Source organism: Protomyctophum parallelum (assembly GCF_964188405.1).
Source record: "Protomyctophum parallelum genome assembly, chromosome: 10".
NCBI classification, from domain to species: Eukaryota; Metazoa; Chordata; class Actinopteri; order Myctophiformes; family Myctophidae; genus Protomyctophum; species Protomyctophum parallelum.
Window position 1 is genome coordinate 26730364 of NC_139704.1, and position 17145 is coordinate 26747508.

A 17145-nucleotide genomic window follows, 5' to 3' on the forward strand; every position below is an offset into this window, starting at 1 on the left:
GTGACATTACACAACTGAGTGTTCGCGTTCTCCAGTGTCTTCTCAGACTGGGCTTGAGAGAAACTCTCCCGCAGATCCTCCACCTCCTTAAACTGGAATAGGTCTCGCAGAGCAATCTCTCTTTTCATGACAATGTGTTCATTCTTCTCCTGGGGAACCATATTCAAAGCATTGATTCCAGTGTTGAGTTCCTTCTTCATGGCTTTCTCCTGTCCTCCCCTGAAGTGCTCATGAATCCGATGGATATTCTCAAACGCCTCGGCCAGGTCAGCAGAAAGTTCTCCCAACTCGGTCTGCTTCACGTCCAGTCTCTCCAAGGTTTTCTGGTTCATGTCTTCAACATGTGCCTGGAATCCTAGGTCTCTCTCTTTCAGGAAGGCCTCCACTTCTGCTCTATGCGTCTCTTTGAGATTGTCCAGGGCAGTAACATGCTGCCGGATTAGGGCATCCAGCTGCCACTGGCGAGCTTCCTCTAATGCTTGATTATTGTGATTGGCGATCAGTGACGGTCCAACCAGCTCCATTGCCTTGTTAGCCATTTCCATAGACTTGCAATCTTCCCTTGACGGTCCTAGTAGTTCATCCTGGCTGTTTTCAGGGAAATCTGTCTTGAATTTCTGGTTCCAGAGCTCGTCAAGGGTGACAGCAGAGATTTTGTTACTGCAGATAGCAGGATCATCAGTGCCATTTCCTCCAAGTGGTCCATTTACGGTCCAGCCGAGCATCGTCTTGACTGCGTATGGCCCTCCATCCATACTTCGGATGACTTCCAGTGGTTCCAAGGCCTTGGGAACATTCAAGCCAATCAACATCTCCACGTCTGCGTCGATCTGTGGCAGATAGACATGCTTCAGATGAGGCCATTTCTCCAGATCTTGCTGTCGTGGGATGTTACTTCTGTTGACGGGCATCTGTTGTTGTGCAAAGATTTTGGGCACTTCACAGTACTGGTCACTGTTCAAGCCAGCGACTTCCAAGTCGGATGCAATGCAGCTGTCGACCACCTTTTCTTGACCCATTGTACGTAAAAGAATCCTTGTTCTTCTCCCAGAAAGCCCAAGCTTCTCCATCAGACCCACTGTACAGAAGGATGCTGAGCTCCCTGGGTCTAGGAAGGCGTAGGTTTGCACTGACCTTTGACCTCTACTTGCCTTCACCTTAACTGGTACGATGGCAAGCTTACAGTCTTGATCACCGGCCCCAGTGAGACCACCGGTATTGATTTCAACTAGAGCTCTGTCTGAGTTGTTCCTGTTCCTATCTCCATTCTCAGAGTGGATGTGAAGCAAGGTCGGGTGCCGATTGCCACATGTCTTGCAAGACAGACGTTCCGTACACATTCTGTTAACGTGCCCAGGGCACAAGCATCCAAAGCAAACTCCCTTCTTCTTCAGGAACTCCATCTTCTCACTGTGAGCTCTCCCCTCCAATAGAGTACACGATTCCAGTGCATGTCCACTCTTTCTGCAGAAAAGACATGTTTCCTCAGGTCTGTCCTCGTCTCTGTTCTCCCAATGAGCATCTCTTTCAACAGATGTGAAAGTGGTGGCAAAGCTACTCCCTCTAGCCTGAAGACGAGGCACTGGTTTGGCTCTTCCACTTTCATCCTGTATGTCTCCGAACACAGGGTCTGTAGCGATTCTTGCTTCACGCTCGATAAAAGTCACGATATCGGCAAACATGGCTCGTTTGCGCTGCTTTTCTTGTATGTTAAATGCTTCTGTTCGCCACCTGTCCCTCAACTTGTAGGGCAGCTTCTTAATCACAGCAAGCATGTTTGCAGAGGTGTTCAAGTCACATAGGTTGTGTATGTCTTTCATTGCGTTGCAGCATCCTCGCAAGAATAGGCTGTATGCTTGCAAGGCTTTCCCATCCTCTGGCTTAATTGCTGGCCACGAAAATATTTTGTCCATATATGCAGATGCTATGACATGCTCATTTCCAAAGTGCTCCTGGAGTAAAGCCTTTGCCGTATCATATCCGGTGCCATCAGTCATGTGTTGACAGCTTCTGACTAGCTGTTGAGGCTGCCCCCTGGTGTATTGCTCTAGATAGTGCAGGCAATCGATGGAATTGTCGGTCCTCCGTTCTATGGTCTGCTTGAATGACTGCATAAAGCCATGATACTGCAGAGGGTCACCATCAAACAGCTGGATGTCTCTTTTGGGCAGTGAAGCAATGCATTGCTGATGCACCAACATTGAAGTTATATCATTTTGTTTGTTCATTATAGACATCATGTTGTTCTGCTCACTGCTGGTGTTCATAGAAAGAGGTTGTATGTCTCTATACAAAGGCAATGGATGCTCTGTAGCCTCTGGGGCCATGCTCTGTGTGAGCGCTGAGGGCCTCTGGGGAGGTCTGGCTCCATCAGGTCGTTTTTCCTTTGGCCGTGTGCCTCCAAACGCAGCAGGTTGTCCTCTTCCATCCTTGTGTGGTATAAATGGCTCTGCGTTAATGTTGAGGCCTGTTTCAAAGTACGAGCCCATTCCGTCCGTGGCACTCCGCCCTGATTTCCTAGAAGCGGCACTCCACATTCCTGACCCAGAGGTTCTTAAGACATTCAGTTTCGCCACCGATGCGGCCATGTCTGAATCAAACTGTAGTTGTTCTTTTTGTTTTCTGATTTGGGCTTCTTGATCTTCAAGTGCATGCTTTTGTTGAAGCAACTTTTGCCGAGCCATTAAAGCAGCCAACTCGGCCTCGGCTCTGATACGTTCAGAAGCAGTTGAGGACACTCTTGACCTTATGGATTTTGAGCCATGAGTTTTGCTGCTTATATTTGATATGCTGTCACATGGTCTAACATCCTCCTGAGCATCATCAACTTGATGTGACTGAGACACTTCCACATTTCCCACACCTTCATTTTCCTCCCCAGCAGCTTCATGCTGCAAGGGGCTTTCATTAGGGCTGCCATGAGCCTCAAGCTGAGGTCCTCTGATTTGTGAGGATTTGAACCAGGCATTAACATCCTCAATGAGACCATCTGTGTGTTTGATAACCTTTTTGAACCATTCGTTTTGCCTTCCTTGTTCATCAGGTGGGACAAGCGGCATTAAAGAGGCATGCAGTTCATTCGAAGTGTGAGACAATTGTATCAAAACGTCAAGTTGCGCTTTAACCAGCGACTCGTTTTTGTCATTTTTCATGAGCTCTTTGATAGAGGTTGTCAGAGCCTTTATTTCATCCACTTTCCTTTTGCGTTCCTTTTGAATTGATTCAATTTTATTTGCAAGAGCTTTTTCAGTGAGATTTATTTTCCTTTTTTCCTTGTCCTGTTTCCCAACGGTTGAATCAACTTTCGTTCCACTCATTTTGAATGCACAGTTAAATGACACGGTCACAATGAGGATCCAATGCAAGCCAACCAGCCACATAGAACAGCCACAGCGATCGGCGATCGCAAACAGCAGAGCACGTTAATTGTTTGACAGTTGACACACAATAGCGTTAGCCCGGCGGGCACACATCCACACAATGACAGTTTCCACTCGGCGGCGGATCCAGCTCAAACTGTTCCAAACAAGTCAATAATGTCAAAGCAGAACGAAATGGGTCGGGTTGTGTTACGTTACCCCCTGTCATTGTGCATGCGCTCCGGTCCTTGGTGTGTGATCATTCCATTGCTTAGCGTGTTGTGCATTTCGCAAGTTTGCTCCGCGTCCAAAGTGTGACTTGTCACGTCCTTCTGTGGCTCCAATCCTTGTGTTTGTGTCACTCTTTGTTGACAATGTAAGGCGTCTATAGCGTATGACGCCGAGAGGCTAAAGCGGGGAAATGTTTTATCTGTCAGACTCGCTGCTTTAGTCGTTGTTATAATGAGAATCACTGCTCCAGGCCAGAGTACTGCTTTAGGTATATGTTTATTAAAGTTAAGAAGTTTACCACAGTGCATCATAGCATCGTAAAAGCGATTTGCGGTCAACAAAGTTGGACCTCCCCCGTTCACCCCCTCTCTCCTTCCATTCATGAAAATGCCGCTTTGCGAACAGCTGACTTTCTATGAGTGACGTAGGCTAGTAGCACACAACACCACGTGACCCATATAGCTGTCACCAACACCACTATTGAGAGTATGTTCTCTCTTTAATTACAGCAGCAGTATTTATTTTAGAAGCTTAAGTCCTTGTATCAGTAAGTCTTGAATAGATTAGTAAAGATAATGAGATATACAGAAGGGGGCTGTAATGCAACTATTAAGGATGCAAACTGCCATAATACCGCATGAAGAAGAAGGATCAGTAAATCTGTGATCCACATAAGGGGTCTAGAGACAAAAAGCCAGACTGTCTATTAAGCCAGGCTTGCTGATCCCGGCTCGCCAAATCCACCAATTCTGAGCCTCGCTTGGCTTTAGTGGAACGGAATAAACCAGGCTGTAAAGATCAGGATTTAAAAAGCCTGGCTTTGGCCTAAATCCTGGATTAGTTAATCCAAGTTTCGTGAAATAGGCCCCTGGTTGTGCTGGCCGACCATAATATGATTTATAAACAAACAACACCACGCTGTTGCGCCTAGCATAGCTACCGTCCCTAGCTACCATCCCATCGCCTGAAGGGATGCGACGCTCTGATTGGTTCAGAAACTTCAGTCCGGTGTTTCATGTTGAAACACCATTTTCATGTTGTTCACCATTTCCGTTTCACTGCGCCTTTAAAGGTCTTTACATAGCACGCCACGACAGAACAGTTTATGTCATAACAAAGGGCATATCTAAACATTTTACACTGTCAAACCTTCCATGTTTCAACTCTGTACTGAAATCTTTGCACATCTCTAGTCTCTGCTAATGCAGGGGTTCTCAACGTCTTTGGCAGTGGGGACCCCCGGAAATGCGAACCCCGCCCCTCCCCGCCCCCACTCCCCACCACCAATACAAACTGACTGCAAAAATAATCATTAATAATCATATATATAATAATCATAGATATCATAAATGTATAATGAAACCAGATATGAATACTGAAAGTAGATATAATCATTAAGGAAAGTTTATGCATGTTCTATGTGTACTATGTAAACTCATAATAATAAAATATATATATATATTTGCTGATTGCATTCTGCATAGCACCTTGTAAATATTTGTGTCCTTGTATTGTATCTCTTATGTGGACATTTATAAATGATTAAAATGTGTGTGCGTGTTTTTGTTTCAGAGTACAAAGGCAGCAGCACCCAGTCTGTTCGCTGATGATGATGACGATGACCTCTTCACCTCCATCAAGCCTAAAGCTCCACCGGTACACATGTCTTTCCACCATTTGATGAGATTTAGCCTCTCAGACCCAAGACGTAGAATATTTTGTTGGATACAATTTTGTCCACAATTGCATGCTGAATTGATGTTTGTACCATTAGGAGAGATAACAGGCAGATGTTGATTAAAATTACAATTCTTATACATTCTCCAATTGTGTAGACGTCTTGTAAATTAATTCATGCAGATGTTTAACAATCATTGTACTCTTGAGAGTGACACGTGGTATAAATAATAACACTATTTGTATAGCACCTTTCATGACATGAAATGCAGCTCAAACAGAGAATAGATAAAAAAGGAAAAGCAAAGGCATACAACGGTATTAAAATAATAGCAGTAATGTCTGGGCACCCGACTGGTAATTCAGTCGCAGTGTGCCGCGGGTTCGACTCCCGAGCCCGACACGGCCTTTACTGCATGTCATCTTAAAAAAATATATAATAATCTACAGAGGCTGCCTGTTGAAGGCATAGTGGGACTCGTGGGAGTTTGTTCCACGCTGTCAGCCCGTAGAAGCAGAAAGCTGCTTCACCGTGTTTTTTTAGTTGCCATTTTTAGGCAGGCCAGCAGTGGAGGGCCTGAGGGGCGGTTTGGGACATATCTAGGCAGGCATTCATGTAGCCCCTTTCGGGACCCGGTTACCTTTTCAGAATTTTGGACGGCGGTACCCTAGGGTCCCTTCCTAGTTATTCCACTCCCCATAGGACGCAGCTTTACCTAATGTCTGTTCACGGAGACCCGCACGGGGGGGTTGGTGAGATGTTTCAAAGATGCATACAGCAGCAGTAGGAGACAGCGGTTAAGTATTTGTAATGGTTTTTTTTTTAGTTTTGGCTTCTCTAAAATTCTCTCTTCCTCACTTCCCATGTCACGCCTCCCACACCGAGACTGGCTAGCTGCACGTCCTAGTTACTGCCTCTGATTGGCCAACCGCGTACATGCAGGATGTTTTTAATGCTGTTGTGTCTTGGGAGGCGGGACATGGGAAGTGAGGAAGAGAGAATTTCAGAGAAGCCAAAACTTAAAAAAAAGTCCAAAATTCTGAAAAGGTAACCGAGGGTCCCGACAGGGGCTAGCGGTCATGTAAGGTAGGTGTGAGACCAAATAAAATAATTTGCAGTGAAACTAAAACTGGAGCAATAGGTTCTCTCATCTTAGTTTTAGTCATCTCAGATGAGTTAAGGACCTCCTTGAAAAGCAGACGAGTCTTCTCAAGGGGGACTAATAAACGTCCTGTTTCTGTACGCAGAAAATAGCAGAGAAGCCCAGCAAACCTAAAGATGACGCACCTCTGAAAGCTGCCAGCCCCGCACCAGAACCTCTGAAACCACCGGCTACCAGCCCTGAACCAGACACTCACAAGCCACCGGCCACCAGCCCTAAGCCACCGGCCACCAGCCCTGAACCAGACGCTCACAAGCCACCGGCCACCAGCCCTAAGCCACCGGCCACCAGCCCTAAGCCACCGGCCACCAGCCCCGCACCAGATGCTCACAAGCCACCGGCCACCAGTCCTGCACCAGACGCTCACACGTCACCGGCCACCAGCCCTGCATCCACGCCAGAGAATGAGGTATGACTGTTTGTTGCATATCTGGAAACCTCATTATCCATGCATTTCTCTGCTATCCAAAAGACCAGCTATGTCCAAAATATTAACATTTGAGGAAATTAAAAAAATAAAACTATGTTTTTAGAACAACACTCATCAAAGTCGGAACGGTGACTTCATACATTGTCAGATACTTGAATGTGTCCTTATATGATAACCTTACCCAAATACAGCTCAAGTGGAGTTAGGAGGTTTTTGACCATTAATGTGGATATAGGGTTTTTCCCTGTCTGACTTTGTCATCCTAATCAATGGGGGACAAACCAGCTAACTCCACAAGTTAGAGTTGGGTGGTTGGATGGACAGTTTGAGGATCCAATGGAGTTAGGAGGTTTAGTCAGAAGTGCTTTTTTAATGCTTTTTATTGGTAAGATATTTGTAAAACCTACACACCGATGTAAATGGTGTTCAATATCACTGATTCATAATTATTTATATTATAAGTTGAATAATGAGAGATAACTGGTAGTTGCCGGACAGCGACGATATACAATATATGGCATGTATGTATGGTTATGTCATTTTGATCAAGAGAAAGCTATTAATTATATTTATTTTGCATATTATGCTTAAAAAATGATGTTACTAGACAATGTAATTCTGAACCTGTTATGTTGTTGTTTAACTGCACAGAAGCCTGCAGCAAGCTCTGTAAAATCTAAAGAGCCCTCATCAAGGATTGGAAAACTCCAAGTAACGTGTTGTTTTTTTAGCATTCTCTGCTTTTATTCCATCTGAAAATACTTATATGACTAAAAAGACTTATGATATTTCCTACTATGTTTCCTCCGCACGTTTACACCTTGTAGCTCTCTCTGTTGAAGCAACGATTCTGTGGACTCCCTCAACATGGAATTTAAAGTTTACACACAGGACAGCACGGCTGTAATTCTACTTAACCCATTTTAGACCTGAGGTCTATTCTTTAAAAAAAGTTTTCAGAAACCCCCCCCCCCCCCCCCCCCCCTTGTAGATCTGCTATTTTTCAATAGTTAAGGTATAACAGAATGCTTAAAAAAACAGAATGGGTTAACAATGCTCTTTTTGTTCATGTGATTTATGCCAGACTTTGTATGTAGTTTTAATCATAGTCTTTAGTTTTAGTCATATTTTAGTCACCTGAAATGTTTTAGTTGTCTTAATAATAACATGAGATTTTAGTAGACTAAATCTACAGTTGATTTAGTCGACTAAAATGTATTTTGGCCCTCCGTGATGGCGTTGAAATGTCTGATTTATACTCTGCTGTGTGCCGAGAATAGCAGATCTACAAGCTCACACTTATGTTCGGAGAGTGACACCTGTCCTGCACACAATCAAACGACTTGTCTTTTAGTTCTACTGGATCTCTTACCCACTAGTCCCTCCATAACTTAAGTCTAGTTTGTATTTGTTTTTATTTAGTTTTTGTCAGTGAAAAAAGAAAATCGTCATAGTGTTAGTCGACGAAATCAACACTGTAAAGATCAGCTTTCCTTAGTTGTTATCCATGTAGTTAGTATGTAAAGGACGAGGATCAATGCCTTCCTCTCCTCTTACCTGCCAGCTCCATCTTCAGCATCCTCCTCTCATCCCTCCTCTGTGCTAAAACCATCTCAACCTCTCCTGAGATCTCCTCTCTTGTTTCATCCCCCAACCTTCTAACCTTGGCTAATCGTCTACTTTAATGTAGTCATTTCTGATATTGTCACTACTAATGAGAATCGTGGCGGCCTCAATTCACCATTTGGCAAACTTCTGATTACCCTGACTGACTAACCAGCAGGCTCTTTCTGCTTTGTTCCACCCTGGTTCCGCCTTGTTTATGTTGAATTTGGTGGGTTTATGTTGAACAAGGCGGGACTTGACAAAGGGTGAATTCTACCAACTCTGCCTCCTTTTCTTTCCGTCAGTGCCACCGTTTTGCTTCCAAGCCTTTACAGTATGTCTCACTACCGTCCTATTACATGTTCACTCTCACTCTGGCTGGCACCCTTCTGTCACAAATCACTACAGACACTTTCCTCCATCTGTTCCACCCTGGCTGCACTCTCTTCTTCACCTCTCTTCCACACTGACCTGAGGACCATTCTACCAATGTCTTCTGAAAAACCTATGTTTTTATGTCAGTCAAACATTTTCATGACCAAGGACCCCCAAAAATTAAATGTAATTGGCCGTCGACCCCCATCTGAAAATATGTTGTGTCCCCCCACCGCCCCCCCCCCCCCGTTAAAAACGTTAAAAACGTTCGCTCTGAAAGAATATATATTCAAAGATGCACCACATTTTCACATATATTAATATTTTTCAATAGCTAAAGCATGACATAATGCTTAACACCAAAAGGGGTTCCCGCCCCAAATTGTGTTAAGATAGTTGACCACAGGTATTTAACCTCCTTCACCTTCACTACATTCTACTCCTTACGGTACATCCTCACTGTTCCACTGTCCTCTCTCTCTTGTTCACGCACACATATTCTGTCTTACTCCTTCTGACTGTCGTTCCTCTTCTCTCCAGTGCATGCCTCCAGTGTCTCGTATATTCATTATGGTGTGTATAATGGAGTTATACAGTGGCCATATTTCACTGAGGTGTTTTGTTTCCTTTTCCCCATCCAGGCCAACCTCGCGATCAACCCCGCTGCCTTACTGCCCGGCGCCGTGCCTCGTGTCCCCGCCGGGGCCGTCGGCGTGCTTCCGGGCCCGGCCACGGCGGGCTCTTCCTCCGGGGTGTCCAGCTCCAGCTTGACCCCCAGCCCCACGACCCCCGTGAGGACCCCCCAGACGGACGGCAGGGAGGGAGGCACCGGCTTCGAGAGCCCGGTCCAGGTTGCTGCTCTGCAGAGCGCCAACAAGGTGGGTCGGGGAGGAGCTGGCAAGCCTTGGCCCATTTAGACCTGAGAAAAAAATTCTTCTGAATCCTAAAAGTTTTCTGAAAAACCTGTGTCTATGTCAGTGGTGCTCAACCTTTTTCATGCCAAGGACCCCCAGAATTATCTGTATTTGGCCGCGGACTCCCATCTGAAAATATGTTGTTCCAGGGACCCCACCAGAAGCAAAACAAAACGTTTGCTCTGAAAGAATATATATTTAAAGATTTGCACCTCATTTTCCCGATTTATAAATATAATCAGACCTACAAGTTCATAGCGCGCCACCGAGTGGTGCGCTATGAACTTGTAGGTCTGCCATTTTTCAACAGCTAAAGCATAACACCAAAAGGGCTTCCCACCCAAAATGGGTTATACCAGTGATCACCCGGGGGGGGAGGGGGTCCCCAAATTATTACATATTACTTACATATTTTTCTCTCTCTCTCTCTCTCCCCCCCCCCCCCCCCCCCTGGCAGAGTCGTGCCAAAGGCTCGGTGCGCCGGAGGCCCCAGTCCAGAGCAGCGAGGCAACAGGCTGTGCAGACGTCTGGGGAGGACGGGCAGGAGGACACCCTGGGCCTGGACGAGGACAGACGCGCCCCCTCTCTGTCCCCCATGGCCTCGTCTCCTCAGGTCCAGCCCACTGTCCGTCCAACTCTAGCTGACTCCGCCTCCAGCACCGCCCTGCCATCTCAACCTCCAGGTGGGCAGGAACCTCTTATCTCCATATTCTAATGCAGTGGTTCCCAAAGTGGGGTCCGGGGACCCCCAGGGGTCCTTGAGGGAGTTCCAGGGGGCCCCCGGCTAAATTATAGTTTGGAACCAAATGGACCATTATGGGCCTGTAACTCTGAAAGTGTACAAAATGTTTGTACGCTCTGAGTTAAATTAACATTGATTTTACAATATAAATTGTGGGTCCCAGAGATAGACATGCCATTAAATGGGGGTCCGTAGACTAATGCATGTCAAACAGGGGGTCCTTGAATTTAAACGGGTTGAGAATCACTGCTAGAGCCGTAAGAATCTTCTCTAATGGGAATTTGAATCCTGAAAAGTAACAATTTTACAAACATGAGGTTTCCACCCGAGACCACAATAATAATCCCCTGATTGCAATTATTTGAGTCAAACGCAGTTTCATAATCATTGCAGAAATAGATGATCTGCAGTGCACGCTAGATCGGCTATTACAGCAATTTCTTTGAAAGTATACAATTATTAAGTATAATATATATGGCTTGTTTGGACCATAGTACTGTATTTATGTTGATTATTGGTTACCGGTCGTCCATCAGTAGCATATTCTTTGTATATTCTAGTCTGTCCTGTGCAATGCGTTTACAAAGTAAAATCCAAATATTCAAAGACAAAAACCGCTACACATGAATCGTTAATCACCAAGTAAACTCCTCAAAATGTTTGCACCTTTTTGCCAACAGCAGACGCCTGCTGGCAGGCGTCTGCTGCTGGCAGGTTGCTCAAAACGAGAATGATTACCAGAAGTCAATTTTGGGTGATTTTAAATTATTGTGTTACTCATTCCACAATTGCACAATACTTACCTACGTTATACCTCGTTTGTAAATGCGACTAATCGACGATAGGAATGATATAAAATACAATAGTAATTACTATCCAAACTTTTTGTGAGGAGAATAAATCAACTAAAATGCCATGATTGTGCCAACCCAACAGTAGCTGCTCCAGGCAGACCGTCTGTCCTCACGTTGCCAGTGTCCACACACTCTGGACAGAAGCCTTCTTCTACGGGGAGCGACCACAAGGCCACGCCTCCGCCCCAACCGGACGACCTGTTCGCCTCCGACGGTCTGTTTGGCTCCACGCCTGCCACTAACCACGCCAGGCCCGCTTCCCGAACCGCAGCCAAGAAACCTGTGGCGACGCAGCAGTCGAAGACGGAGACGAGTGCGCTTCCGTCCATCTTCGATGACCATGGCAAGGGCGATCTCTTCCGGAAGGTCAAGCCGAGGTCGACGGTGAAGAAGGCCAAGGCCTCGTCGTCCTTCCTGGAGGAAGACGATGGCGACATCTTTGGGGCCCCGGCGCTCACGCTCAACAAAGAAGCCAAGAGCAGCGGTGCTCTGACCCAACCAGACATCTTACAGGTAGGGCAGTGATTCTCCCCAAAAAAGGACCACGCACCCCCCATAAATAACAGAGTTACCAAACGTAGCTCCTAACCCTACACTTTAACTGTTAATAGGACTAATCCATTTAATCGATTATAACAAATAATCAATTTTAGTTTAAATAGTACTTTTAAATATTATTATTTATTATTTTTGTTATTTTGGTGCTAACCTTTTGACACACATGTTTAAAACAGACTAACCAAGAAGTGTTTTGGATTCTTGTGTGTTTTGTTGTCCCCCAGGATGAAGTTACCTCGGTGCCTAAAGCTCCCAAGAAGCAGAGCGCTCAGTCCCTGGACGACGCCAGCCTGTTCGATACGAAGCAGACCGTTCAAGACGCCAGCCTGTTCGATAAGAAGCAGACCGCTCAGGACGCCAGCCTGTTCGATACGAAGCAGACTGACGCCAGTCTGTTCGATACGAAGCAGACTGACGCCAGCCTGTTCGATACGAAGCAGACCGTTCAGGACGCCAGCCTGTTCGATAAGAAGCAGACCGCTCAGGACGCCAGCCTGTTCGATACGAAGCAGACCGCTCAGGACGCCAGCCTGTTCGATAAGAAGCAGACCGCTCAGGATGCCAGCCTGTTCGATAAGAAGCAGACCGCTCAGGACGCCAGCCTGTTCGATATGAAGCAGACCGCTCAGGACGCCAGCCTGTTCGATAAGAAGCAGACCGCTCAGGATGCCAGCCTGTTCGATAAGAAGCAGACCGCTCAGGATGCCAGCCTGTTCGATACGAAGCAGACCGTTCAGGACGCCAGCCTGTTCGATACGAAGCAGACCGCTCAGGATGCCAGCCTGTTCGATAAGAAGCAGACCGCTCAGGATGCCAGCCTGTTCGATAAGAAGCAGACCGCTCAGGATGCCAGCCTGTTCGATAAGAAGCAGACCGCTCAGGATGCCAGCCTGTTCGATAAGAAGCAGACCGCTCAGGACGCCAGCCTGTTCGATAAGAAGCAGACCGCTCAGGATGCCAGCCTGTTCGATAAGAAGCAGACTGACGCCAGCCTGTTCGATAAGAAGCAGACTGACGCCAGCCTGTTCGATAAGAAGCAGACTGACGCCAGCCTGTTCGATAAGAAGCAGACTGACGCCAGCCTGTTCGATAAGAAGCAGACTGACGCCAGCCTGTTCGATAAGAAGCAGACCGCTCAGTCCCTCGACGCCAGCCTGTTCGATAAGAAGCAGACTGACACCAGCCTGTTCGATAAGAAGCAGACCGCTCAGTCCCTCGACGCCAGCCTGTTCGACGACAACGTTGACATCTTTGCTGACCTGACGCCCAGCGCAAAACCAAAAGACAAGTCCAAGAAGAAGATGGAGACCAAGTCGATATTCGACGACGACATGGGTAAGTACAAGTACAAGTGAAGGGTCGCTTTTAAATATTATTTCTCCATATTATGCCTTAGATTTGAATACAAACGTTTCGGCAATCCAGCCATAGTCAGTCAAAGGACACCCTTACCCATTCTGTCTACTCTGCGTCTCAGAGGAAGACTGTGGTCAGAACCCTGATTCTACCAGTGACATTATCTCTCTAGGCAGTTTTGGCCATTTCTATTTATGCATGCTAACCCAGTGGTTCCCAAAGTGGGGTCCGGGGAACCCTAGGGGTCCTTGAGGGAGTTCCAGGTGGTCCCCAGCTAAATGATAGTTAGGAACCAAATGGACCCTTATGGGTCTGTAACTCTGAGAGGACCCTAACGGGTACATTTGGTACACTCTCAAAATTTAAACATCAACAACTTAAATTAACATCGATTCTACAAATGTCTTCTAAATCCGGACAGTTTTCTGAAAAACCCATGTTTCTATGTCAGTGGTTCTCAAAATATTTCGTGTCAAGGACCTCCACGTTTAAAAAAGAATAGCAGACCTACAGCTCGTAGCGCGGCACCGAGCTTGTAGATCTGCTATTTTTCAATAGCTAAAGCATAACAATAATACTTTAAAACACCAAAAGGGGTTCCCTCCCAAAATGGGTTAACAGACTATTTCATGTTCATTTTGTCTCCAAAGATGATATCTTCTCGGTAAAACCCGTGACAAAGGCTCCCAGCAAGTCCAGGAAAACCCCGACATCATCATCGCAGGACACGATTACGGCCGAGGATCCTCCTCCGGCCAACATATTCGACGATCCGCTGAACGCGCTTGGCGGGAACTGAAGCATTCTCCCGTCGGGGGCCCAGACGTGTACAATTATCGTGCATCAAAATGCTATTTTTTTGTCATTTCAAAGACAGAAGGATCTGAAGGACCGAGGATAACACTGTTGATATAATATTTATATGAAATACTGTGGCTTATTCTTGCAAGGAAAAATTAAAAGGAGCAAATGAATGAAAGTGATTTCGATCAGCTTCCAAAAAAAGAAATCATCTCAAGAATAACAGAATATAGAGCAGTTGTTATGTACTGTGTCTTAATTTAATATACATGATAGCACTTTATAAGCATTCTATATGCTTACCCTCGAGGCCTGCAGACAGTATGATATATGGTAAATGATTTGTTTCATTATGCTTTTTGTTAGTCCTTTTTGGCTTTGCCATTCTGAGATTCCATGTCTTTGGTTTTGTGCCATAATATCATGTCGCTATGATTGATCCATAATGTTTAATTACCCAGTTAGGCATTTCAAGAACGTTTTTATTAATGATTCATCCATTTCTTAACTTGGCTGTGATGAAAAGGAAATTTGTTTTTAAGTAAAAAGAAAAGAAACATATTTTATCCTATCTGAAACGTGTGGTTATTTAGTGTGGTTGCCCTAACAGGGCAACCAGACTATTGTTATTGTAAATGAGGATACTTTGCTGCGCTACTCCTCCCACAGTTTTTGCCGCACACACTCGAGCCATATGTCAAATCGACCGGCTTCATCAGGAATCGTGTGCTTGTATTTTGCTAAGAGATCTGTTGTATATTTGCACAGCAAATGCAAAAAGTGTAACCGTTTGTTGCAGATTTATTTCTTTTTTGGGGGGGGGGGATAAATCCCCTCCAAATTACTTGCATGATCACAGGGGTGACGTGACATTCTAATTGGCTAGCAAAAATGTGTGGGAGGGGCCTATATAAGCGATTGCGGCAACCACGCTTTGCAATTCTTCCAAAATTGCGACATTTCTAGTTAAACTTGTTAGTGAATATAGCAGATCTACAAGGTCACAGCGTGTCACATTGCGATGCGTTGTGAGCTTGTAATTGTGCTATTTCTTTTTGGACATCCAAGGTTTCATTTGAAAGACGATAAAGTATATTTTACTAACCATTATAAAAGCATAATTTGTTATACTATTAAATATCTAATTACTTGTTATTCATATTATAGCATACCATTGTATTTTGTAAAGTAATATCTTCATTATGAAAGTGTCGCACAATAGTGAATAGATCTACAAGCTCTTTGTCGGCCATTTTCCCAGTTTTTTAAATACAAAAATCACACCTGTGTAAAGTGAGGGGCGCTCGCCTCTTATACAGCAACATACATCTCATTCTGGCCAATCACAATTTGCACCCTTACTTTTATCTTCAATATGTACTTTGCTCAGCCAATCACAAGCCAATGTTTGTTCGTTCATAGGCATATTATGAAGAACCAGTTGTCCAGAGCCACCAATCACCAAAAGTGAGTACACCCCTCGCATTTCTGCAAAAAGATAATTATATCACTTCATGATCACAACACTGAGATGCAATGTAAAGTAGTCAGTGTGCAGCTTGGATATCAGTGTAGATTTTATTTAATTCAAGCTTTCCCTACAGCTGCAATGTTGGTGATTTTGACGTTTAATATAATTAGAGGACTTTGTTTGGATGAATGGGCTCTCACCTTGCTGGCAAGATGGCTGCGGTCTGAATATGGATAATTGTAACCCATTGAAAGACTGCTGGGGGTCCCCGGACCACACTTCGAGAAGCAATACCATAGGGTTTAGGAAAATCACCTTTTTAAATGGTTTTGGCAACTTTCACAACGTCCTGGATATTTTAGCAAATTCCCGCAATTTCACCACAAATTCAAATAAAACCCCAGCATATTCCATTGCATAATCAAAGACTTCTTTAGGGGCGCTAGCCCCTACAATGACAGATCCAAAACCAGAGCAGAACTCTCACCACGGCACTCAATACAGTTGTAACCACTATTTCTGGACAATCCCTTTAAAGATGGAGTGCCGTGATTTCTTTCCACCCTAAAACATGATCATCAGGTCTGTCAAGGGTTCAGCCTCCAGGAAGAAACCCTAAATACAAAGTTAATGCACCATTGCACATAAAAATGACTCCAAGGTGTCTAATGAAGTACTGTCACATCATAGAAAAATTGTGGCACTCCCTCTTTAAAGGAATTTCTTCAGCCCTACATACAGTGCCTTCGGAAAGTATTCACACCCCTTCACTTACCACATTTTGTTTTGTTACAGCCTCATTTCAAAATGGATTAAATTCGTTTTTTTCCTCATCAATCTACACGCAATACCCCATAATGATGAAGTGAAAAAAGTTGTCTCAAATATTCTGTTAATTTATAAAAAATAAGAAACTGGAAAAACACATGTACATAAGTATTCACACTCTTGACTTAGTACCAAGTTGATGCACCTTTGGCAGCAATTACAGCCTTAAGACTTTTTGGGAATGATCCTACAAGCTTGGCTCTGTCAGGTTAGACGGGGAGCGTCGCTGAACAGCTATTTTCAGGTCCTTCCAGAGATGCTCAATGGGGTTCAAGTCTGGGCTCTGGCTGGGCCACTCAAGGACTTTCACAGAGTTGTCCTAAAACCAATACTTCGTTATCTTAGCTGTGTGCTTGGGGTCGTTGTTGGAAGGTGAATCGTTGACCAAGTCGGAGGTCCTTAGCGCTCTGGAGCGCTAAGGACAGAATGTCTGTACACTGCTCCATTTATCTTTCCCTTTATCCTGACAAGTCTCCCAGTTCCTGCCGTTGAAAAACATCCCCACAGCATGATGCTGCCACCACCATGCTTCACCGTAGGGATGGTATTTGCCAGGTGATGAGCGGTGCCTGGTTTTCTCCAGACCGAAGCCTCTCCTCAATAAAAGGCACATGACAGCCGGGCGTCACAGCGCACTTGGAGTTTGCCAAAAGGCACCTAAACGACTCTCAGACCATTATTAACAAGACTCTCTTGTCTGATGAAACCAAAATAGAGCTTTTTGGCCTGAATGCCAAGCGTTAAGTCTGGAGGAAACCAGGCACCGCTCATCACCTGGCAA

The 17145-nt window shown here is 45.1% G+C and overlaps 1 protein-coding gene across 1 annotated transcript in view; it reads left to right on the forward strand.

Annotated features, from left to right (window-relative positions):
- LOC310865759 (WASH complex subunit 2-like) overlaps positions 1–14636 on the forward strand; it is a 41323-nt gene extending 26687 nt beyond the window's left edge. The window contains exons 26-33 of the mRNA XM_083774967.1: positions 5163–5246; positions 6516–6839; positions 7512–7571; positions 9482–9718; positions 10212–10437; positions 11433–11863; positions 12133–13243; positions 13915–14636. Of these exons, the coding sequence (XP_083631093.1) occupies positions 5163–5246; positions 6516–6839; positions 7512–7571; positions 9482–9718; positions 10212–10437; positions 11433–11863; positions 12133–13243; positions 13915–14063 (2622 nt within the window). The 3' untranslated portion in view covers positions 14064–14636. The remainder of the gene's footprint in view (positions 1–5162; positions 5247–6515; positions 6840–7511; positions 7572–9481; positions 9719–10211; positions 10438–11432; positions 11864–12132; positions 13244–13914) is intronic.
- The last annotated feature ends 2509 nt before the right edge of the window (positions 14637–17145 follow it).